The following is a 22193-nucleotide window of genomic DNA, read 5'->3' as shown; positions in this document are numbered from 1 at the left end:
TAAACACTTAAACCCATCTTCAACTCTTAATTCTATTATAATACAAGTTTTGCACTATAATAATTGAATTTCTACATCAAATTCAACGTCCAATTCCAATCAATTTATTTCAAATCTTACACAAAAAAACATATTATCAGAATATTCTTTTTATTTTACATATATTAATTGTTATATTTTATATTTATATTTGTGTTAAAATTAAAATTTTCAATTGTTATATTGTATTTTTACAAATTGTATTATTGCATTAAAATTTTCATTTATATTTTACTATTATATTATTTATAAATAATTAAATCAAACCATTAATTAAATGTTTTTAATTAGTATAAATAAAATTATTTAAAAATCTATTTACAAATTTATTTGATTAAATATTTTAATTTTTATAATTAAATATCTAATTATTAAAATAATAAAATAAATATTATACTATTATTTAAATAATATCTATAATCTTTAATACAAATATTTATAATAAATAAAAACAAAAAACTTAAAAAACTAAAAAAATAAATAAGAGGGCTATACTATTTTACCAAAACAACGCAGCTCTATTGGATAACATCTCTTTGCACTAAAACGTACAGAGCTGGAGATGCTCTTAATAATCATATAGTTTGTAAACATCGGATAGAGAAAGGAAAAGACAAAATGGATCTAAATAAACACTTTTTACTATCAAGGTCGGAACTTCGTCCCTAACAGTTATTAGTATTTTTTAAAAAATAATCGTTTGATTTGATTGAACTAAATTTGTTCAATAAATATATAAAATTTATTTATTTATTTATTTGGTGTAAGGCCATCTCCAATCCACTGCACTACATTGGTGTTACACTAAAATCATCTCCAACCACATTGCACTACATTTTACACTACAATAGAATATTCCAAGAATATTTTTTTTCTTTTCAATATTAATATTTCTGTTTTATGTTAATTATTTATAATTTGATAATTAAATATTATAATTTATGTATTGTATTATTTTAACACATTATTAATTTAATCTATGTTTTTTTTATTTTTTTATTTTTACACTTAATTAATTTCTAATCAGAATATTAAAAATTTTATAATTAAAATTTCAAAAAAATATTAATTAATTAAATATTAAACACTTATATTAAATTAATCAAATTAAAAACTAAAAAAATAAAAATAAAATTGTGGCGCAGCACATGTGGAGCAGCTCCTCCAATCCAGCGCCAGTTCTGGTGCTGGATTGGAGTGAAATATCATGGCACCACAATGGTGTGGCACCAATGTGGTGTCATGATTGTAGATGGTCTAAACGGTCGGAAATGCTGCTGCCAATAACATTTCTTTGAATAAAAAGAATTTATATTTTGTTTTACATTGTAAGACTCTTCAGTCTTTGGATTAATGGTCGAAGACTATGTATGAATATATGTATACATCATGCTTATTAAAAAAATCATTTTTCAGAATAAAAAAAAATCTATTTCATTCCTACTAAATTCCCATAATTTTAAAATTAACTAATAATAAATTCTTAACGCGAGATTTGTGACGACTTCGTTTTGGTTCTGCTGCCTCAACTCGGGTGGACAGCTCCGTCGCCTGTTGTTTCTCTCTCTTCCCGTCGGCGCTTGGTGGTACGCACATCACACTATATAGCCAGGCATGCCCGGGCTCATCTATCTGCTTTTTAGGGCTATGTTCTGTTTGGAAGTACTGATTTCACGGGTTGAGGTTTTTTAATTTTTGTTGTTTTTTTGGAAAAAAACAGGCTTCTGATTCTTTATGTTATTGTAGAAGCAAGATTTAATTTTTTTTAAGGTGGCATCTTGTTTCTGTATCTATTCATTGCATTCGACTAGCATGATTTTATGATGATGTCTATGTTTGCGACGTTATCAGTAGTAAGAGCCGTAGTTCTGAAGTTTTTAAAATTTTGAAAGGTTTGCCGTTGGTTAAGTTCCCGTAAATCACTTGTCTAACGAGATTGTAACAAGTTCTGTGATCTTTATGTCAAATTCTCTAGCTGGGTTTGGTTTTGTAGTTCTAAGGAATTTCTTTCTCGAATTGGTTTATTGTTTCATCCAAGATGAATTGATACTTGTCGCGGATGTTTGCTTTTATAATTTATGTTTGAACTATGACGATGACAGGTTGAGAGTACAAGATTTGGGTGTTTTCTTTTCTCGCAATAAAATCTTGAGAAGACACTTTTATTATGGACCATCCACGGTTGTCCTCTGGAGTAGGTGAGGACAATATTGGGATTCCTGATGATTTGCGGTGTAAGAGGTCCGATGGGAAACAATGGAGATGCACCGCCATGTCCATGCCTGATAAGACAGTTTGCGAAAAGCATTACATCCAGGCAAAGAAGAGGGCAGCAAATTCTGCAATGCGTGCAAGTATAAAGAAAACTAAGAGGAAATTTACTGGTGAAAGTGATGTCTACTTGGAAAGCAAGAGTGACGAAATGGATCTACCACTCAGTGCACAATTTGGGGACTATTCTGGCTCGGCCTCTGGGACGAAGAAAAAGGATAAATTACCTAAAGGACAGGTTAACTATTCACCTGAAATCCCCTCAGGTAGGAGCTTTTCAGCTCGAAGTTCTCTAAGGTCAACCGATGACCTTGACGGATCAGAGTACGAGGAAAGTCGAAGGTCTTGTAGAACACCACCAACATCTGCCGTGGATTCATCCAGAAGCAGATCACAAAAGACATTTGAGGTTAGTCCTAAAATGGTGAGTGGTGTGCTTCATTCTACGCAAAATCAAATTATTCTACTCTCTCTAGTTTCTGTGCTACCTTCCAAAACTCTTTAGAACTTGGTTGGAAGTTTATTTTTTCATCGTTTTGAGGTTTATAGACAGTTACCTACAACAGTTGTTCAGTTCTTAGTACTAGTTTCTTAAGTAGAAATTAGAATGCTTCTTTGTCAGTGTAAATTCTACTGAGGGGCACTTTTCATTTCAGGAGACTTCTGATGGAAGCTTGGAATCTTCTGATGATACTAGGGGACAACCTTGCCATCAATGTCGTCGTGATGACAGGGAAATGATTTGGTGCCTTAAATGTGATAGAAGAGGATATTGTGATAGTTGTATCTCTACATGGTGAGGCAAATATAATTTTCTAAGGATTTGTTTCTCGTTTCCCTCCCTACATGTGACCCATCATTTGTCAGGTATCCTGGCATCCCAGTGGAGGAGATTCAAAGGGTTTGTCCTGCATGTCGTGGTACATGCAGTTGTTGGGTTTGCTTACGAGGGGATAACCTGATTAAGGTTTAATTTTTTCCCTAAGCAGTTTGTCCTTAGTTAGGATCTATCATAATTTTCAACTTTTTTCAAGATGCATTATGAATTCCTTACAATTGTTTTTATATATGTTCTGGTAAGACAAGGATACGCGAGATACCAGCCAAAGAAAAATTGCAGTACCTCTATTGTCTTTTATCTGCTGTGCTTCCGATTGTGAAGCAGATCCATTCTGAACAGTCTTCTGAGGTAGAGCTGGAAAAAAGACTTCGAGGTATGTTTCATTTGTTCATTAGTAGTATATTGAGGCTGATCCGTGAATCACATCTTCCATGACGGGGGTTAAACTTATTTTTTATCATTATTGCAGGAAACGAAATAGACCTTGTCAGGACTAAAATAAGTGCCGATGAACAAATGTGTTGGTAAGCGTATAAAGATTCATTCACATTCTGTTTGCATTTTTTCCCTATTGTACTGAAAATGTTTTGTTCTTCCATCAGTTTTTTATTCTCCCTAGTGAGTGGGGGATGCTAATGGCATCTTTATGATCACTAATGTGTCTTCACTCCTTTTTGTATGCTTATGTTGAACCAATTAAATTTATTTTGATCTAATAAAATATGATTTGTGAAGCTTTTGAACACTTCTCTTTTTCAGTAATTCCTGCAGAATGCCCATCATTGATTATCATCGACATTGTACAAAGTGCTCATATGATATGTGCCTTAACTGCTGCAAAGATATGAGAAAAGCATCTAACCCATCAAAAAATGTCGAAATGAAACAGATTACGGGTGAAAGTGATGATCAAGTTGAAGTAATGATGTTTGAGCACATAAAGTTATCGGATATTAAGCTAAATTTGTGTAGAAGGTATCCTGATTGGAAAGCTAATGCTGATGGCAGCATTTCATGCCCTAAAAAGGAACATGGGGGTTGTGGATCCGATCTTTTAACGTTGAAGCGCATATTTAAGATGAATTGGGTTGCAAAACTTGTAAAAAATGTTGAAGAAATGGTCAATGGTTGCAAGGTATGTAATTCTGATAACCTGGAGAAAACTGGATTTGACCTCACGCAATGCCAGGATGCTAATAGAGAGAAAGATGATAACCTTTTGTACCATCCATCTTCACAAGATGTTAAAGATGGAGGGATTGGAGACTTCAGAATGCACTGGAACAAGGGGAAACCTGTTATCATTAAGGAGATTTTTGGTACATCTGCAATGTCCATTTGGGATCCTATGGTCATATGGAGTGGAATTAAGGAGACGAACGAAGAGAAAACTAAAGATGCCAACAAATTTGTGAAAGCTGTTGATTACTTTGACTGGACCGAGGTATATTGGAATCAATTTACTTAATTTTGTTGGTATCTAGGGTTGCGCCTAATCTTTTGTCATTTACAAATTTCATGCTGCTCTCATCATTTTCCTTTGTATCATTATACCTTGATACTTAGCTTCTCTCTAAAACATGCATGTTAATTGTTTTTGCTATGCGAATTGCAGATTAATATTGAACTTGGGGAATTTATGAAAGGATATTTTGATGGTAGAATTCATGAAAATGGTCGGCCACAGTTATTAAAATTGAAGGATTGGCCTTCTCCGAGTGCTTCAGAAGAGTTTTTGTTGTGCCATAGATCTGAATTCATCAATCAACTCCCCTTGCTCGAGTTCATCCATTCCAAGTGGGGTCTCCTAAATGTTGCTGCAAAATTGCCTCATTATTCCTTGCAGAACGACGTGGGTCCTAAGATATTTATTACTTATGGGATGCACAAAGAGATTGGTCAGGGTGATTCGACAGATAATCTTCGTCTTAATATGCGTGACATGGTGAGAGACAAGTCTCTTATCTCTGCAATCTTTCTACCTAACATTATTGTATTATTGTGTGATTTTCTTGTTTTGCGCTAATTTTCCGGCCAGCTGCACATGTCCATGAGTTATGGCCTTAAGGGCTCCTAAAGGATGAGAATAGTGGAGGAAGGACGGAGGCGAGAGCTTTCTTTGTTTTGCCCTCAGTCTCATCTGAAATTCCCAGAGGGGAAAAATTATCATACCTTGTCTTTTCTTTAGTGTCTTTTTAATGTACATCCAACTACCATGTCAAAGATATCTAGAGGACTTACCTCTTCTCTTCTGTGATCAGGTATTTCTTTTGGTTCATATTAGTGAAGTGGAGTCACAAGGTATGCCTACTAAGATCGAGAGGACACAAAAGTCTGGGGGAATATCTGCTGAAGAACAATCATGTATTAACCCTGAAATTCACTCAAAATCATCACCTGGTGGAGAGGTTGGTCCTGTTACAACTCTTCATCCAAATGATACAGTGACAAGGGATGGCCACAAAACCGACAAAAGTTATCTTGACAAAGAGACAGCTGTCAATTATGCAGAGAACAGAGCTGGAGTAAACAATTCTGACAAATCTCAAGTTGGAGCTTTATGGGATGTGTTCCACCGAAAGGATGTACCCCTGCTGATTGAGTATATAAGAAATCACTGGAAGGAACTTGGGAGGGCGGACAATATCTTTAATGATAATGTGATTTATTTTTCTTGGTTTAGCAACTTAAAATTTTTCGTTTACAAAGGTCATATGATTGTCTTTGTTGCTAATGTGCTCTTTTACTTCAGGTATCCCAGTCTCTTTATGATGGGGTAATATATTTGAATAGGCATCACAAAAGACAGCTGAAAGAAGAATTTGGTAGGTGGCCAAGTTTTTTTAATTACACTAGTTTGCCTGTTGCAGACTTTACAGTTGTTTGGGCAACTGTTTTTTTGTTACGTGTTTGCAGTCGTGCCAAACATTCTTGTTTTGAATTCATCTTTTACAGTTTTACTCCACAATGGAGAATATTTTCCATGTCAAAAGTGTATTGCTAGTTTTCTACTATAGAAATATTTTTTTTAGTGAATTGGTTTTACTCTTCTCTCAGAAGTGGAGCCTTGGTCATTTGAACATCACATAGGTGAAGCTATCTTCATCCCTGCTGGATGTCCTTTCCAAGCAAGGCATATTCAGGTGAATTGCAGATTTCAACACTCTTTTAGCATATGTGGCCAGCTATTTATGTTTACTCTGACTGAAAAGATATCAATCATATTAGTCCCGTCCCAAATGGTTCTCATGTTATTCTATCCTCTTATTCTATCCTTAAGATGTGATGTGCACTGATACTTATGTGACCTGGAACATTTTGGCCTTGAATATTTCTTTAACATATAAACAGTTTATTCAAGGATCCTTATCTCGATATCTGTCTCTGGCCTGCCTGGTTCTTTAACTAACATGATATCTGTGATCCACTTTGATCCCTAGTTGCACTTTAGCATGAATTTAGGTATTAAAGTTTTTGGGGATTCGGTTTTGTGTATATCAACAGGGAGCAACTTACATAAATCTGATTGTCGAGCACATTTTTTCATTTAGTTAAGGATCTGAAGATTTCCTTTATTGGAATATGAACTTTGAAAGGCTTAATGTAAACTTAGCATGTTTGTTTCATTCGTGCAATTTCCAGTCCTCAGTTCAGTTGGGCCTCGATTTTCTCTCCCCTGAAAGTTTACCAGAAGCTATAAGATTGTCTGAAGAAATTCGAGGTCTTCCAAATGACCATGAAGCAAAACTTCAGATATTGGAGGTCAGGCATATTCTCTTTTTCTTCACCTCATATCCCGTTGGCCACCCAGTTGTCTGTCTTTATTGTTTTTGTTGGAAGTAATCTGAACCATATAATCATTTCAGGTGGGAAAAATATCATTATACGCAGCAAGTTCAGCCATAAGAGAAGTTCAGAAGATAGTTCTTGATCCAAAGTAAGCATTTCTTAAGATGCAACCTTGTTATCATTCTAAACGATGATAGCTAGAAGGAACATTAATTGATTGATTGATTGGTTGGTTAATGGGGTCTTTTTGTCTCTGTATTTTTGCTGCAGACTGGGCCCCGAACTTGGTTTTGAGGATCCTAATCTAACTGCATTGGTCTCTAAACATTTGGAAAGAATGGTAAAACAAAGACAGGTCACTTGTTCTTGACAGTTCTAAGATGTATATGGTATGGGTGAAATATTTCTCAAGTTTTGGTACTTGCACACATATATGTGAATGCATTGTCTTGTAATTCTGCAAAACTGTAGCTATTTAATTTTTGCAGTTTTTCTATGTTTATTTTCGCCCATGAACACGCAACGTTGGATATAATAATTATTTCTTATAATATATACAGATGTTAATTTTCTGTTTAAAAAATGCGTTCTCTTGGTTTTTGCATATTTCAATCAAAGTTGCTTCAGAAGAAATTAACGAAAAGCAACAGATTTCAAATGGAGTTTTGCAAGGCATAAATTAAAATTGACTGATCCAACTAAAAAATTGGAGATGAAATTAAAAGTCTTAGATGTAATAAAACAAGAGCGTTGATAAGCTCAACTGTATTCAACAAGAGAAATTTAAGAACCGCAAACCAACTAAGAAGTAAAGAGAGAGAATCATTTCGAACTTCTCAAAATGGACAGAGATGGATTAAGATTCATAATTATATATATATGTATGAAAAGAAATCTGCTTTTAACAGAGCAACGGTTGATTTGGTCACTTGACAGTTGACTCAAGTCACAAAAATCGAACGCAAAATAAACTCTGGTTAATTTTTTCTATCATCTTTTGGAATTTGAAATTTTATGGAGTCGAGATATGGACCATCATACATTCGTCTCGACTAATTCTCTTGCCTTCGATTTGTTAAACAAGAAAACCAATTACTCAACCATGGTCCATAAAGGATTTTTTTTAAAATTTTAAAAAAGGCTTACATCTCTCATAATTATACACGTGTATCCTCAACAGGTGCCGCCTGTATCAGTTGCCAAAACAAAATTATGGATAAACATCCATGCAGAGAGTCCATCGTAACCATCTTTACTGCTAAATTTGATCGCGGGTTTCTCCATATCCCCTCTGCTTTGCTTCAAAATGTTGGCCGTTTTCGAGAGTACAATCGGCAACCCTCCAAAAGAATTGAGTCTTCCTTTTGAAAGAAGAAACAGCTGTTTGAACTGCTCCCCACGAGAAATGGCAGAAACTTTTCGTTCTTGGAGATCTGATGCCACTTTCTACAACCTTTCTAATGGAAATTTCTTGGCTTTGTCACATGAAAATGAAAATCCAGTTCAACCCAGGTATATATATGAAACTTTTTCGACATTGGCAGCTACATCTGGCGCTGATTTTTACGTTATTTTTACAGATCAATTGTAGTGATAGATGAGATATCCTGCCTGTTTTCGGGGGCGTTGTTCAATACTCGTGATTTGAGACGACATTACGGGCTTGCGAGACAAGCTACGGAAGCCATGGTTATAGTTGAAGCCTACAAAGTATTGCGGGATCGTGCTCCCTATCCAGCCGATCAAGTTGTCAAACAACTCCATGGAAGTTTTGCTTTCATTCTGTTTGATACCAAAGACTCCACTCTTTTTCTTGCCAGGGTTTGTGTCGTCTTCAAATATTTGTTGAGATCAGCAACAAATTATCATAATTACTCAAATTATGATGGCCAACTTTTTTGCAGGATGGTGATGGACGCGTGCAATTTCATTGGGGAACTGCATCGGATGGATCCTTAGTATGCACTGACGATCCAAATGTCATCTCTGTTACCTGTGGAAGTTGCTACACTCCCTTCCCTCCAGGTAAAATTTGGTGATTTCTACTGTTTTCCATGAACTGAAGTAAAAATCTTGATATACTATATTTTTAGCCGGGTCGGTCCCGTTTGTTTGGACTTTAAAAAATGTAAAAATCTTGATATACTATATTTTTAGCCGGGTCGGTCCCGTTTGTTTGGACTTTAAAAAATGTGCATGGAAATCCAAGTTTACGAAATCTTGCAGGCTGCTTCTTCATAAACAAGAGCGGGCTAATGAGTTTTGATCATCCACTTCATAAGGTGGTAGGTATCCCTCAAGTAGATAATCACGGGCATATCAATGCTGTCATTTTTCGAGTAGACCTCTTTACCAGACTTCACAGCATCCCCCGCACCGGCAGCGCAACGAATTGGGCTGGTGCCGCTATCTTTGACGGCTAGTAATCACGCTTTCTTTTCTCAATTCACACTAATGAATCAAACCACACAACCCATAGAGTAATTGGGGTGTTTCGTTTTCTTGAAAAGATTTGTACATTCGGTTTACTAGTATTGGACGAATAAAGCCACTGAGTCTGAACTCCGAAGTATCGTATTTAAATGATCACCTTCGATGCTGCATCCCGAAGATTTTTTTCTTCTATTCTGTAGTTCGTGCCTCAGTGCCGCGTGAGTTTTGATCGGAACTGGCAATTAGTGTATTTTGGAATATGAAATTTATATTTTTAAAAGTAAAAATTGAAAAAAGTATTTTTATTTACAAAATGCAATTGGATATCTGCTTGTCACTGCTAGACCCGTCCCTAGTAACTCATTGCTTGTATGGTATACCAAAGCTTACAAATGGTGAATATATCGTCATTCAAAAAAAAAAAAACTAATGATCAACAAGGTCGAAATTCAGGCCAAATTTATCATTTCAATGAAGTTGAACATTGTACAAGACTGCTAATTATCATCTCTTCGACAAACAGGGACAAACAAAAGCCCCAGAACTTCATACAAATCTATAAAATCGTGAATAGATTTGTATATATGGTCTCGAAGCTCAGAACAGGAGAAGACACGAGAGAATGCAGCAGAATGGAAAAATGGTAACCCTGTTCAAAGATTTATCAGCCTGTATCTAGTATATTCTGCTCATCCTCATGAAGATTATGTGAAGGGAGGTGCTGTATGCCACTGGCCGATGGCCTAGGAGGGATGGCGTCGGCTTCTTGTTCAGGTTTGGAAAAAGAGAGTCCCCTGCCGTATAAAGGGATCATGGGTTTCTCAGAAATTTCAGCCTTGCAGACGGGGGCATAGCCGCATAGGGGAGCTCATTTGGGGCGGGGGATACGCTCTGGGAATTAAACCATTTGTATATGCAGGGCCAGCGGTAGAGGTAGCCACAGAGCGTTACTACTGGATCACGAGCAAATTCCAAGCATATGCTGCAATCGAAACAAGCAGAAATATTTTCAGGTCCACATTCTTGCACAAAGTACTGCTGAAACGCCATCCACGGAGTTTTCGTAGTTCTTTATAGCTCTGGATCCTTCAAACTCTGCAAAGAACGAGCCGTCTTGGTGAAAAAAACTAATAATTTCAACTTCGCACGAAATTTATTAGTGGAAAATTGTTTTACTAGAATAACGATGATTCTCAAAGGTGATAAAAATGAGAAGATACACGAAGGAAACCTATTGCATCTCAAGCACAAATCTTTAAGAACACAACTTCTTACAAGGTAAATGAATGGAAATTTTCTTCCATAATCCCGAACAAGTAACACCGAATTTTATTTTGATAAATTTAAATAAAACAATCCAAGAACAAATCAACTGCTAATACAAACCAACCAAGATGGAAAAAAGAAGGGATAATTCCGATCACTAAAAGTAAAGAGTGACAAAAATATGAAGACCAATTTAAAAAATAAAAAATAATCGGTCCATCATGTACTAGATGGAAACGAATATTGTGTTGGTGTCTTTTGACTAGATTTTCAATTAATATTTTGAATTTCATAATTTTTCCATGCGATCTATATTTTTCAGAACGAATAGTAATTTTTAAATAAAATGTTTTTTAATATCTTTTTCATTCAATTGGGCTGAAACACGAAAGTTAAACCCAAAAATGAATTGGACTCGGACTAGCTCGTATTTACTAGTACTGGTACAGTTGGAAGTCGGCCCAGTCCAAATAATTTGCGAGGCATCTGGTATTATATAAGCAGATTCGCGGTTCACCGCCAAAATCACTGCTAGTTCGATCATATTCAAATATTAGTAGCCGAAACAACTGCAGCAGCGATCGTGCGGGGAAGAATCAAAGCCTAAAAGATTCGCAATGTCAGCAGAAAAAGGGATCTCCAAACGAGTGTTGGAGTCGAATAATCTGAAACGAAAGCGAGTCATAGTCGAGGATGATTTTGATGCCGCTATCTCCAGGTTGGCTTCTGTTTTCCGATTATTGTTATTATCGTGTTTTAACAAATTCCGTTAAATGATGTAATTTTTATATGGAAATCAAGTGATATCAAAGGAATTTTGAGTGCTCTTCAGCATATCAAGGAGAAGGCGCAAAAGGATGGTCAGAAGAAGAATGAGGAGACGATTTCGAGGCGAGACTCTCTGCATATCTCTTTAGATCTAACAATTTATTCATGTTTGTTCATTGATTCTATGATATGTTTAGAATACGTTGAAACTTATTACAAAGAAGTTGTTCTTTATTGTTCCTTGTTAGCTATTTTTAGATCTCAAATTTTGGCGTATTTGGATCTCTGTACATGTAGTAGAATGTTCTAAAACTATCGTGATTCTAGATTTCTGTAGTTTTTTTTGTTTTTTTTTGAGTTGGATTTCTGTAGTTAATAGGGGAATAATTTAGATAATTATCTATGCAAATAGAACAACAATCAGGTTGCTAACGTAGAAACGTTTACCAGGTCCTTGCCATCATGTGTTGTTCAGAAATCTCACTGATAAAGGAGTCTTGGTATCTATTTCTATTTACCCTGAATGCATGTGCAAGTTATCTGAATCACAGCATGTTATTTCGCAGGAATATGTATGCATATCGATCAATTTTTGGGTAACATAGATGGACAGCATACATAAGCAGCTTACATGAATTTAAATAATTTATTCACTGTTGATAATGCGGGGAGAGTGTGCGTGCATCACATAAAAAATAAGGTCAAATTTATGCTCATTGGCTTTTGTTTTCTCATTTTTTTCTTGACATAAATAGCTTCAAATCAGAGTTGTGTTGATCTATCAGAGAAATAAAACCTGCTTAATCATGAGTGATCACGTTCTTGTGCCTATCACACAATTGATGAAATGCTAGGTCACCTTGGCCATAAGAATCTCCAAAATTTCAAGCCAGTTCATGACCTTATATGTGATTTTCCTGACAGTGTGTCTTCAGAGATCAAGTCAAGTTTGGATCAATTGAAATCAAAGCTGGAGAAAGAAAGGTGATAGCACTTTTGTGAACATATAGTTATCTTACTCTTGCCTGTCATTAGCTCTGGGTCACTTCTTCAACCATTTCTGACTTGTCAGGCAAAACTTTGCAAAGACACTCTACAAGAACTCAAAAGAGGTGACACTCTCGGAAATGAAAATGACTTTTCTGAGTACTTTAAGATCATTTCGCTTTCCATGCTTCAATTTGAATGCATGTATTTCTTGGATCTTGCAGTGTGAGAATCTACTGAAGAACGAGACAGCCAAGTTTCAAGAAATTTTTGAGAAGTTCTGCAAGGAGAAAGCTATGCATCTGCAGACCTTGAAAGGTACTTCCAATGCGTGTTCATCTGTGAACATATAAAGAGTAACTGATTGGTGTTATACTTGGGTATTGACAGATGTGATCTCCAAGTATGAAGAAGAGAAGGAACGATTATTCATACGATACGAACAACTAAGTGAGAGATCTTTTATAATATTCTATTTAGTATTTCCTACTGCACAGCTACATGAATAAGGAGAAATTAAAATAAGATAACATTTTCTTGAATGCTCTCAGGAAAGAAGGAGAAGAATATGTTAAACGAACATGAGAAATCAAGCGCTGCAAGAATAGGCCAACTGGAGGACTCATTGAAGAAGAAGAAGCAGGTGACATATATTCCTTTTGCTTTGTCATCTATATCCATATATGAAAATAAAAGAATAACAATAACTACTTTGACATGTTTCATGTGCATAATATTGCAACAGTGCTGTCATTGTTATGGTAACAAGTAACGTTCAATAGCACATGAATGATTTGTAAGTTGCTGTAGGATGAAGTTTAATTGAACATCTATGTTATTTTGCAGGATGATAAAACATTCAGCATGCTAAGGAAGACTCTGGGCTCTTTTCTGGGTAATACTTCAGACGAGGACTTCCCTCCTGATGACTGAAAGTTGCTCTTCCGATCATTGGTCTGTCCTGTCCTTTTGAAATATGACACTTCCACTGATGCTTTAATAACAACACACCTTGTGAATTTCCATAAGTTCTTTAAACTAGTTATTTTGGGACAAGATTAAATTTCATTTTGATCTACAAGTTTTAAAGTCAAACCAGAAAAGTTATTTCTCTCTTTACGTTCAATTACACAAAAGGGTGATGCATCTAAAAATTCTAAACTACACCATGAGCAATTTGCCTTGCTAGTTGCAACTTGCAACATAGTCAATCTGTGAGTTTAATTGTGATATAAATGTATGTAAGTCAGTTTTGGGTAATTGAAAATTTAAATCACTTCTCCTGGTCTTTGAACAAAGTCAAAGGAGGCAAAAGAAAAAAAAAGAGTTAGGCCCCCCATCCTAAGTTCTTAACCGGTGAGTAGTTGAACTGACAAGACAACATTCAACGGTTCTCAGCCCTCCTTTTTTTGTGAATATTAAAGAGTTGCAATAATGTCATTATATTACGTGAGCACTAACTCTACAATTCATTAATTGTAATGTATTCAAGATTCTACAACTTGCATCATATATATCAATTGGTTTTGAGAAAGATCAACGTTCTGTAAAAGCTAAATTCAACTAGATATGAAATGAGTAGTGATACATCTTAATTTTTTTAATGATGATTAGCAATTTAAATTTTTTTTAAAATATATAAAATGAATTCAATCAGTTTCTTACAATCCTAAAACTACAATTTAAAAATTGACACATCTCACTCTCGGGTCTTCGCGCCACGGTCGATCAGCTAATTTCTGCATACTCATTAAATTATTTCAAATAAAAAAATGGCAAAACGTGCATGTCAACTATTGGATACGTAAGCTTAAATATGAATTCAAGGCATGCCTTTCTCAGGATCAAGCATTTTTACCCTTGTAAGTGCAAGTCAAATTCCAAAAATTATAAGAATATAGGTATCATGACGTTTCTATTTTATTATATTATATAGTATCATTATTTTCTGCCTTTTTTTTAGGTTACCTAGAATATAAGGACCCCTCCAGGATTTTCAAAAAGACAAACTTCACCTCCCAACTTATTAGCCTTTCCTAACTCACAATTTTCCATCTTAATCCTAACCCTCTTTGCCAAAATATTTCAACTTTAAATATCTTTACACACTTCTAGTTTTAGTTCACGAAATTTTCATTTGGTTAAAAATTTAAGCTGCATATTCATATAATCAATGGGTTTAGATTATAAAGGCAGAATCCCCATGTTTGTGCTGAGGCTGGTGGCCTTGGCTTCCACACTTACTGCAACATTGATCATGGTCACAAGCCATGACTCGGCTGAATTTTTTAGCATCAAATTCGAAGCCGATTACAAGAAATCACCGGCTTTCAAGTAAGTTCATTTCACTTGCACAATTTTATAGCCTTATATTGTCATTAATGAATATTATCGAACAATCTCTTTGTTTGAACTGGGAATGGAGAATCGTGTTTTCTATCAGATCATTAAAAAATGGACGTTTTATCGTAACATTTTATATTTTAACTACCTCTTTGTTTGAACTGGCAACAAAGAATCATGTTTAAATTTTCTTTCAGATTATTCAAAAATGGATGTTTGATCACAACACTTGATATTTGTGCAGCTATTTTGTAATAATGAATGCGATAGCAAGTGGCTACACCTTTATACTATCCTTTCTCCCTGCTAAGACTTCTTACGGCCACTTTGTCTTGGTTCTCGATTTGGTAAGCTTAGTTTATTAATATTTTCCTCTCTTTTTTTATGGAATAATAAAAGGGAAAAAGGGTCTTATTTTTGTTCCATAATTAAATGTTTCTGAAATTTTATTTTTGCACATGTACGTGTATGATACTTAAATTTTCTTTTTTCCATTCTGTGAGCATTGTTTCATCAACACCTCTGATAGTTTGGCGATGTAAAAATATTTTTGTTTGTGGGAGAACTCAGGCAGACCTTGCCGTCTAAACTTGCAGATCATGGTTCGAAAATTAGTTGACCTACGGTATGGATTAGATGTGACAAAACCCACGTAAATTAAAATTTAAAATAATTTTCTATTTTGCGATTGTAAAAATATATGGCTTTGAAAAGTTATATTTGTCCCTATTTTGGTTAATAGGTTATGACACTATTGCTGGTTTCTAGCATATCTGCATGTTTGGCTATAGGCCAAGTGGGGAAGAATGGAAATAGGAATGCTGGTTGGCTACCAATTTGCGGCCAAGTTCCTAAATTTTGTGACCATGTTACGGCTGCTCTTATTGCTGGCTTTGTGGCCTCAATTATTTATCTTATCATAGTTATTTACTCTCTTCATAATCTCATTAATCTACTCACTCTCAAGTCTTAGATTCATTCGTTCGGACGCTTCTTCATTTTAATTTAATCATGCAGATTTCTTTTTGTCCTTAATTATTTGTGAATTATAACATGTATGTTGTGAGTTTATACGTTCAACCATATGTTATGTACAATTGTAAGTTGGGAATATATCTATCTATACTCTATATATATAATACTATATTGAGTTGGAGATCTTAAGAAGCATATATATATATATATATATATATTGGTAACGAGAAAAAAATTTAATTTTTCCAATCAGGAATTAACATTTATTGTAATATTGTCCTTTTGATGAAGTCCACTTAAAATTTTGTATGTATACACATTATCACTGATACACAGGAGCTTGCAACGGCCATGAATCATATGTTTTTTTAGTGTGTTGGTCAATAGTAAATTAATTTGTATTTTTTTGAATTTAATCATTTTTGTTGGAGCATTGACATGACGACAAATATCATCAACACTAGGGTGAAAAATGATTAAAATCGAAAATAAAAATGCATAGAGTAAGATTATTTATGATAAGATAGATCAAAAATAAAAAAACATGTAAATGTAATTTTCTGATGCAGTGTATATGTATATGTACTTGCATGTACGCATGTCTTTGAAATATTTACCAACGAAAAAAGATATAAACAGACCGCTAAAAATCAAATGAAAACTCGTCCGTATATATGCTGCGAAGTTAGGTCTGATATATCGATCCAATGCACAGAAATTTATTCCAAGCCATCAGTTTCCACGCACACATCGACAATACTGCATGCCTTAGTTTCTTACAAATCAACACACAAAGACAGAGCACACTTAAAACTAATCTACACACATTATCATAAATTATTCAAAGCTCCAAATGTTGTACTCCTCATGTTACATATACGTATAAAATTTCTTTGTAGATGTATGAGCAAGAAGTGTAACACCACGTTGGAACAAAAGATCAGAACAGAGCCACACAGAAACTGATATTTTTTTGGCACATACATTGCCAGAGAATGCTTCCACAAGCCTAGGATAGAGCTTGCTAAGCATAATCTTGAATCCAGCCGAGCTTCCTTTCCGATTTTCTTGTTCAGTTTCCCTGATCCTGAATGGATAACCTACTGGAGCTCCTTCCATATATGCCTTACAAGCCAATAAAATACTGTTGCCGCGTCGACTGAAGTGTTCTTCGACAAATCCCTCAAAATGCTGTTTGAAAATTCGACAGACTGAGTTCAAGATTCAAGAATTCATACACAAGGCTCTACACGATAGATTAATAATATACCTTAGGTGGCTTGCGTAGTATGTATAACATGGATGTGCAGCTGACAAGAAAAGCATTTTCATTATAGTTAAGGGAGTTTTTTTCGCCCTCGGCTTTCCCTATCTGAGAATCATACCCCGCCTCATTGAAATAAGGCTTTTCGTTAAGCACCAGGGCCTGGAGAGAGAGGAGGACTTGAAGTATTGTGGAGGATCCTGGATTCCAAATTTCGGTATCCGATCCTTTCCATGTATTGAGAAGACTCAGACAAACTTTTCCCGATTCGTATAAGTTGGGATTGATCCGAAGTCCACCAGAGTTATAGCGCACCATCTGCATAAATATGGACTTTATTAGTAGTACAACTTCACTCAGATGTGCACAATTTAAAAGAACCACTTACGGGTGGTTCGTTGGGATATTGTGGAGGTAGGTGGACATCAAAAAAGAATAATCCATCATGATATGGTGTCCCAGCAGTCCCAATAACTGCTGCTCTAAGCAAGTCTATTCTATCTTCATACACGCGTGCATAAACAGTTTCTGTCAAGAACATAGAAAAGCCATATTTCAATGTTTCTCGTATCTTGGATGATAGGACGACTGATTTTCCAAAAAATGTAACATTAAAAATATATATTCAGATATGTAAATCCAACATTAATGTGGGACTTCTCACCTGGAAGATTTTTCTCTAGAATGTTCCATTCTTGGTGAACCTTCTTCAGCCAACCTCTTTTCATCTGTACGTCAGAACAAATAAAACTGAACCAGGAGTTGGACAAGAGAGCTGGTTTAATCAACTTAGATTTCTTTCTTTTACCTGGGAACACTGAAGGCCCGTCCCAGATGCATTGACAAAGTGGTGTTCCAAGCAACCACTTACAATATCAAACTGCTTAAAAAGTATTGGATGCTTGCTGCAAGATGGTAATGTAGTATCATCACTTGATTCTTTACTTTCTTCTGAAGTGATTGTTTGATGTGTCTTCGAGTCATCTACCATCAGAAGTTGGCCACCGACATCCATATTGCAAAGTTCCAAGGCATCCTCCCCCTTGGGTTTCCCATGATTTATCGCATCCATAGATGTGCCTCTATATGAGCCAAATAATGCTGTACTTAGAGACTGAAATAGGCTTGAAGTAATACTAGTGCAAACACTAAGAGCAGCTTCAGAAAAGGAAATTGAGCCAGAGTCCCTTGAATTGTCGTGATTCAAACCTAGCACATCCTGGCAGGTATGTTTACTTTAGCGCTTATAAATATCTGACAGAGCTATAGCACAAAGAACAGATCCAGTAAAAGTAATTTTTTTAAAAAAAATTATGCATAATTTTTCTAAAACGACATATTTTTCCATCATGCCCCTCTCCTAAACTGCTGAATCCGTGTCTGCCAGAGATTATGAGGATCATCACAGGTCATCTTTGCCCAAGTGCCTGTGATCGATTCTTTTACAGTTTTCGGTTATTTACCTTAACTGCAACTGGTTTTACGTTCTTGAAAGTGAAAGATAGCACAAATTCATGCAACATACATAAAGGAAGAGAGTATGTTGGTGCTACCTTTATTTTTTGGCCTAACAATTGGTCGTCCTTCACTTGAATAACCTCATTAGGTTGCAGAACATTTTCACCGCTGTGCATGAGAGTAGAAGTCGTCCCTTCGCACTTATCAACATGATAGATCTCATATGGGGCAACCTGTTATGATGTTGAATATTGAATTAGCACTTTTAGAAAAGTACAAATATGAAATTTTGAATTTAATACCGAAGCTGCAGAATTTTAGCAACAAAGTGTCGAGAATGCATACCTTACTTATGGTACCTGTAGCCCATTTTACTTCAATCTCTCCATTTCTTAAAGCTATTATAATCCCGATGCGAGATAAGAAATTATTTCTGAGATATTCAGTCTGATCGCTGCCATTTTCAAGATCAGAGTTCGCCAACGAACTGCAATCTGTGAAAACATCAACAAACCTGCCCTTCCTAAAAACTGCCTCACCTGGCCTGTACGCATAACTTGGATGCTCGATCAATTCATAAGCACTCACAATCTCTTCCACCTGCATTTTGTCATCAAAATTTTCATTCACAGAGGACATGCACCATTTCACCTTTACCATTCGTTCTTTACAATCCACACATCTGACAATACCAAATTTTTTGTTTTCAGGAGGCTCCAAATCAACTGTTCTCTTTTCCAGCACATATGAATCGGGCAAAAAATCATGGAGATCTAGAATATCGACTGGGCGAAGTGTACATGAATCACGTCCTAGTGATTGGCTGCCATCCTGCCACTGTACATCAACCATAGTCTTTGTCTTCACAATAACAGCTGTCTTAGTCTCGCTTGGTGTTTCAGATTTCTTACTTCCTTCAATCAGCTGAGACGTGTATAAGCTTGGCAAATTCTGCTCATTTGGAAGAACACACCAATCACCAAGTTTCCAATTTCCATAGGGAAAACATGGGAAAAACGATAAATCTTTTGAATTTTGTAAACGAGGCGGAGCGGGACATTTCTCACCGTTGATGCCAACACAATCAAGCCAATCAACGTACACGAGTCCAGCATCAACTCTGCAGATGGTTCCTAGATCTCGTTTACCCCTCCTATCACCCGCACAACCAATTAGTTGACTTAGATAGAGAAGACTCAACCTGAACTCTTTGTCCGGGATAGAAAGGATACTGGGGATCTTCAACTAAATCTGGAGATAAGGAAATAATATTATCTGGGCCGTTGGTGGATAATTGGCTCTTTCTACCATCGTCAAATAAGACAGTCACACTGTCGACTATCTTTTCGACTTTGCCGAGCCACATTCCATGAACCACAAAGTCGTTAACAGAAATGGGGCGTATTTTCTGGAGTTTTTCAGAACTGATATTATGAATTTTGCTTCCACAAATGCTCTCCAACTCCACGATCATGTCCATATCAATGACCTTTCCTATTTGTCCTGACGGGTCAGATGCCATGCAAACTATGTCCCCGTGCAGGTATCGGGGCTCAAACAACAGATAATCGTCAATCTTTTCTATGGTTTCCTCAAGACTAGAAAATATAGAACGGGCCTGCCCTCCATATAAAGATTCTAGGTCGTCCTGATAATCAGAACTGCTAGTTTCGCTGTAGCTATCAAAATCATTAAGTAGAGAATCCATGGTACTGTTTCTTGATAGACAGATGCTGCAGTCCACAAAGATAATATCAACTATAGACAGATTCGTGCTGGTTACCTCTACGGTTTATCTCTGCTTGTAATCCATCTAATTATAATTTCTCCAGAGATGGAGATGAAATGCCAAAGGAGATTTGCCCCCGAAGGGAATCAAAGGAAGACTTTTCAAAACTCTGGTTCCCAACGGAGATTGTACAAAAAAGTATCACAAAGTTCCACCAACAGATACAGCCAAATAAACAAAAGAAATTCAAATTCAGCAATCAAAACAATTGGAGTTCAATCTCATGAGTACTGGAAATTTCTTATTGCTCTCCTCAACTATTGCTGCAAACTGGCACGGCCTAGCTGTAGGAACTTCGAATTAACCAAAGGAGTTTAAGCTGAACTATTGTAAGAGAATATATACAGTTGAATGGCTTGAAAGAAAGTTCTTCTTTCTGAAGCCAAGAAAGAAATGCCAAAGGAGATTTTCCCGAGTGTACCCAATTTTCAGTAAGCTCCACTCTACGCCAAAGAAGTGAGATTTGCCTCTCAAACAAGAAAATTGAAAGTTAATGTTACATCAATTAAGAAAAATAGACAATAGCAGAAATCTGATTTTATTGTCTGCAGTAAGACACTGGATATCTTGGCTTGTTGAGTAAACATTCTTGTCAACCAGTATGTTTCCCATGGCGAGCTAAGCATAACATGAAACCTGCATGTGCACCACATAATAAAGTAGATAATGTAAGCACAGAACCACTCCATGCACTTTCAATCTACGCAATTTCCGCTTTGTTCTCCATAAACAAGCACTTAAGTGCTAAAGCTATTAACTTAGATATCACAACGAGTGCAAAGTAAAGATAAATCCATGAAATAACAAGTAAAACAAAATTGGCATAACTAAAATCTCTACAAATGGAAGTGATAAGCATCACAGCAATGAATTCACTGGAAAGATGATGAGGGACTACTTTGAAATTCTCTATATTATTCTGATCGAGTATAGAAACGAAAGATCCATCATTTCAAACGAAACCAATACAATTGACATAAATAAAAGTTTCACAACCATCTATCAAAAGGGTATTATAATTCAAATAAAATCCTTGACAACTTTCATTATCTTGTCTGTATATTGAATAATACTAAAAAACAACACATGCATCCGCATTTTAATAATGAATAGAAGAACATCAGGATCTTCACGTTCAATATTCCTAGACGAAAATCCTCATGGAAAACATGAAAAGAAATGACATTCCAAAGAAAATAACAACAAAAGATTTGAATACTAATCATAAGAAATGAAAATTAAAGTAAATCTCAATATGATAAAAAAAGCTTACCCGTTTATAATTTTACTGAAGGAAACACCTGAACCCGAAAGAAGGACGCTACCAAATGTAGCCAGACAATACTAAATCAGAAACCTCCTCCTCCAAAAGCTGTCAGAATCCAAGAAAATGGAACACTGGCCACCGCCAAGATAATTTTCTCCCACTTTGTTTAGTTGTTTAGCATTATCTTGCCAATTTAAACGCAATTTCTTGGCCAGAGTCCACAGTTAAAAAAAGAAGAAAAAAGAAAAAACAAAAACAAAAGCAGAAGATGAATAAATGGTTTCAACGTAAAAAAAAAGAAAAAAAAAAGAAATAGCGAAAGCTCGGGGGATTTTAGAGAGGCCAACAAGATACCCTCCAAATTCCCTCTATCAATCCATTTGTGCAGTCCTCAAACATGGCAAAAGATGATTTTTTTCACTCTATCCTTGAAGAAAAAACAGTTGTTCTCCGCTTCTTTGTTTCTTCCGTGTGTTGTGATCATCTCAGTGTTGTGTAACGGTCGTTCGGGGACCGGTAATTAATCCAATGGGATCTTGTCGGTACAAGGAATATACCAATTAATAATATCACGCTACAAAATTTACAAATTTACGCGTTTTAACATTTTAATATAATTTTAATTATATCAAATCAATAAATAGATTAAAAAATACATCAGCATACAAATTTAAAAATAAATGTATAAATTTTAGAAAATTTT

At 35.5% G+C, this 22193-nt stretch overlaps 6 protein-coding genes across 10 annotated transcripts; 4 read left to right on the top strand and 2 right to left on the bottom strand.

Annotated features, from left to right (window-relative positions):
* Nucleotides 1-1479: 1479 nt before the first annotated feature.
* On the top strand, nucleotides 1480-7427 carry LOC140978159 (E3 ubiquitin-protein ligase JMJ24-like). 5 transcript variants are annotated; one of them, XM_073442989.1, is made up of 14 exons: nucleotides 1480-1625; nucleotides 2142-2719; nucleotides 2967-3106; nucleotides 3178-3277; nucleotides 3392-3524; nucleotides 3621-3675; nucleotides 3911-4595; nucleotides 4767-5096; nucleotides 5413-5811; nucleotides 5904-5976; nucleotides 6209-6294; nucleotides 6794-6913; nucleotides 7018-7088; nucleotides 7211-7427. In XM_073442989.1, exons 2-14 carry the CDS (start codon nucleotides 2207-2209, stop codon nucleotides 7308-7310), a joined length of 2805 nt encoding a protein of 934 aa, XP_073299090.1. In that variant the 5' UTR covers nucleotides 1480-1625; nucleotides 2142-2206; the 3' UTR covers nucleotides 7311-7427. The 5 variants fall into 5 exon arrangements, with proteins under 5 accessions (XP_073299090.1, XP_073299085.1, XP_073299086.1 ...); XM_073442984.1 differs by having other exon boundaries at nucleotides 2142-2734; XM_073442985.1 differs by having other exon boundaries at nucleotides 1507-1651; nucleotides 2142-2734.
* A 175-nt stretch (nucleotides 7428-7602) lies between these two features.
* LOC140978160 (stem-specific protein TSJT1-like) lies at nucleotides 7603-9543 on the top strand. The gene is made up of 4 exons (XM_073442990.1): nucleotides 7603-8452; nucleotides 8521-8761; nucleotides 8845-8965; nucleotides 9167-9543. Exons 1-4 carry the CDS (start codon nucleotides 8247-8249, stop codon nucleotides 9361-9363), a joined length of 765 nt encoding a protein of 254 aa, XP_073299091.1. The 5' UTR covers nucleotides 7603-8246; the 3' UTR covers nucleotides 9364-9543.
* Nucleotides 9544-10037: 494 nt separating this feature from the next.
* On the bottom strand, nucleotides 10038-10423 carry LOC140979178 (uncharacterized). The gene is made up of 2 exons (XM_073444511.1): nucleotides 10218-10423; nucleotides 10038-10167 (listed from the first exon to the last, which is right to left on the bottom strand). The coding sequence occupies exons 1-2, from the start codon at nucleotides 10421-10423 to the stop codon at nucleotides 10038-10040; spliced, it is 336 nt and encodes a 111-aa protein (XP_073300612.1).
* Nucleotides 10424-11184: 761 nt separating this feature from the next.
* LOC140979798 (uncharacterized) lies at nucleotides 11185-13757 on the top strand. The gene is made up of 8 exons (XM_073445371.1): nucleotides 11185-11357; nucleotides 11441-11530; nucleotides 12332-12391; nucleotides 12480-12519; nucleotides 12619-12712; nucleotides 12785-12844; nucleotides 12946-13037; nucleotides 13241-13757. The coding sequence occupies exons 1-8, from the start codon at nucleotides 11257-11259 to the stop codon at nucleotides 13325-13327; spliced, it is 624 nt and encodes a 207-aa protein (XP_073301472.1). The 5' UTR covers nucleotides 11185-11256; the 3' UTR covers nucleotides 13328-13757.
* A 554-nt stretch (nucleotides 13758-14311) lies between these two features.
* LOC140979474 (CASP-like protein 1C1) lies at nucleotides 14312-15848 on the top strand. Its single transcript, XM_073444878.1, has 3 exons — nucleotides 14312-14728; nucleotides 14982-15084; nucleotides 15480-15848. Exons 1-3 carry the CDS (start codon nucleotides 14568-14570, stop codon nucleotides 15708-15710), a joined length of 495 nt encoding a protein of 164 aa, XP_073300979.1. The 5' UTR covers nucleotides 14312-14567; the 3' UTR covers nucleotides 15711-15848.
* Nucleotides 15849-16519: 671 nt separating this feature from the next.
* Nucleotides 16520-21988, bottom strand: LOC140978157 (probable ubiquitin-conjugating enzyme E2 24). The gene is given in 9 exon segments (XM_073442982.1): nucleotides 16520-16903; nucleotides 16983-17294; nucleotides 17365-17504; nucleotides 17641-17704; nucleotides 17785-18195; nucleotides 18530-18667; nucleotides 18780-19593; nucleotides 19595-20859; nucleotides 21497-21988. Coding segments are annotated over 8 exon segments (2748 nt in total). The 5' UTR covers nucleotides 20143-20859; nucleotides 21497-21988; the 3' UTR covers nucleotides 16520-16582.
* Between the last annotated feature and the right edge of the window lie 205 nt (nucleotides 21989-22193).

The sequence above is a fragment of the Primulina huaijiensis genome, chromosome 6 (assembly GCF_012295235.1).
Source record: "Primulina huaijiensis isolate GDHJ02 chromosome 6, ASM1229523v2, whole genome shotgun sequence".
Lineage (NCBI taxonomy): Eukaryota > Viridiplantae > Streptophyta > Magnoliopsida > Lamiales > Gesneriaceae > Primulina > Primulina huaijiensis.
This window is presented reverse-complemented; position numbering and strand designations above follow the sequence as displayed.

Coding starts and splice junctions, on each gene's coding strand:
- LOC140978160 (XM_073442990.1), top strand. CDS start 8,247: ATGTTGGCCGTTTTCGAGAGTACAATCGGCAACCCTCCAAAAGAATTG. Junction 8,762..8,844: donor CCACTCTTTTTCTTGCCAGG/GTTTGTGTCGTC, acceptor ACTTTTTTGCAG/GATGGTGATGGACGCGTGCA. Junction 8,966..9,166: donor CTACACTCCCTTCCCTCCAG/GTAAAATTTGGT, acceptor GAAATCTTGCAG/GCTGCTTCTTCATAAACAAG.
- LOC140979178 (XM_073444511.1), bottom strand. CDS start 10,423: ATGGCGTTTCAGCAGTACTTTGTGCAAGAATGTGGACCTGAAAATATT. Junction 10,168..10,217: donor CCCTATGCGGCTATGCCCCC/GTCTGCAAGGCT, acceptor TTTATACGGCAG/GGGACTCTCTTTTTCCAAAC.
- LOC140978159 (XM_073442984.1), top strand. CDS start 2,207: ATGGACCATCCACGGTTGTCCTCTGGAGTAGGTGAGGACAATATTGGG. Junction 2,735..2,966: donor TTGAGGTTAGTCCTAAAATG/GTGAGTGGTGTG, acceptor TTTTCATTTCAG/GAGACTTCTGATGGAAGCTT. Junction 3,676..3,910: donor GCCGATGAACAAATGTGTTG/GTAAGCGTATAA, acceptor TCTCTTTTTCAG/TAATTCCTGCAGAATGCCCA.
- LOC140979474 (XM_073444878.1), top strand. CDS start 14,568: ATGGGTTTAGATTATAAAGGCAGAATCCCCATGTTTGTGCTGAGGCTG. Junction 14,729..14,981: donor AAGAAATCACCGGCTTTCAA/GTAAGTTCATTT, acceptor ATATTTGTGCAG/CTATTTTGTAATAATGAATG. Junction 15,085..15,479: donor TTGTCTTGGTTCTCGATTTG/GTAAGCTTAGTT, acceptor TTTGGTTAATAG/GTTATGACACTATTGCTGGT.
- LOC140979798 (XM_073445371.1), top strand. CDS start 11,257: ATGTCAGCAGAAAAAGGGATCTCCAAACGAGTGTTGGAGTCGAATAAT. Junction 11,531..12,331: donor AATGAGGAGACGATTTCGAG/GCGAGACTCTCT, acceptor TTTTCCTGACAG/TGTGTCTTCAGAGATCAAGT. Junction 12,392..12,479: donor TCAAAGCTGGAGAAAGAAAG/GTGATAGCACTT, acceptor CTGACTTGTCAG/GCAAAACTTTGCAAAGACAC.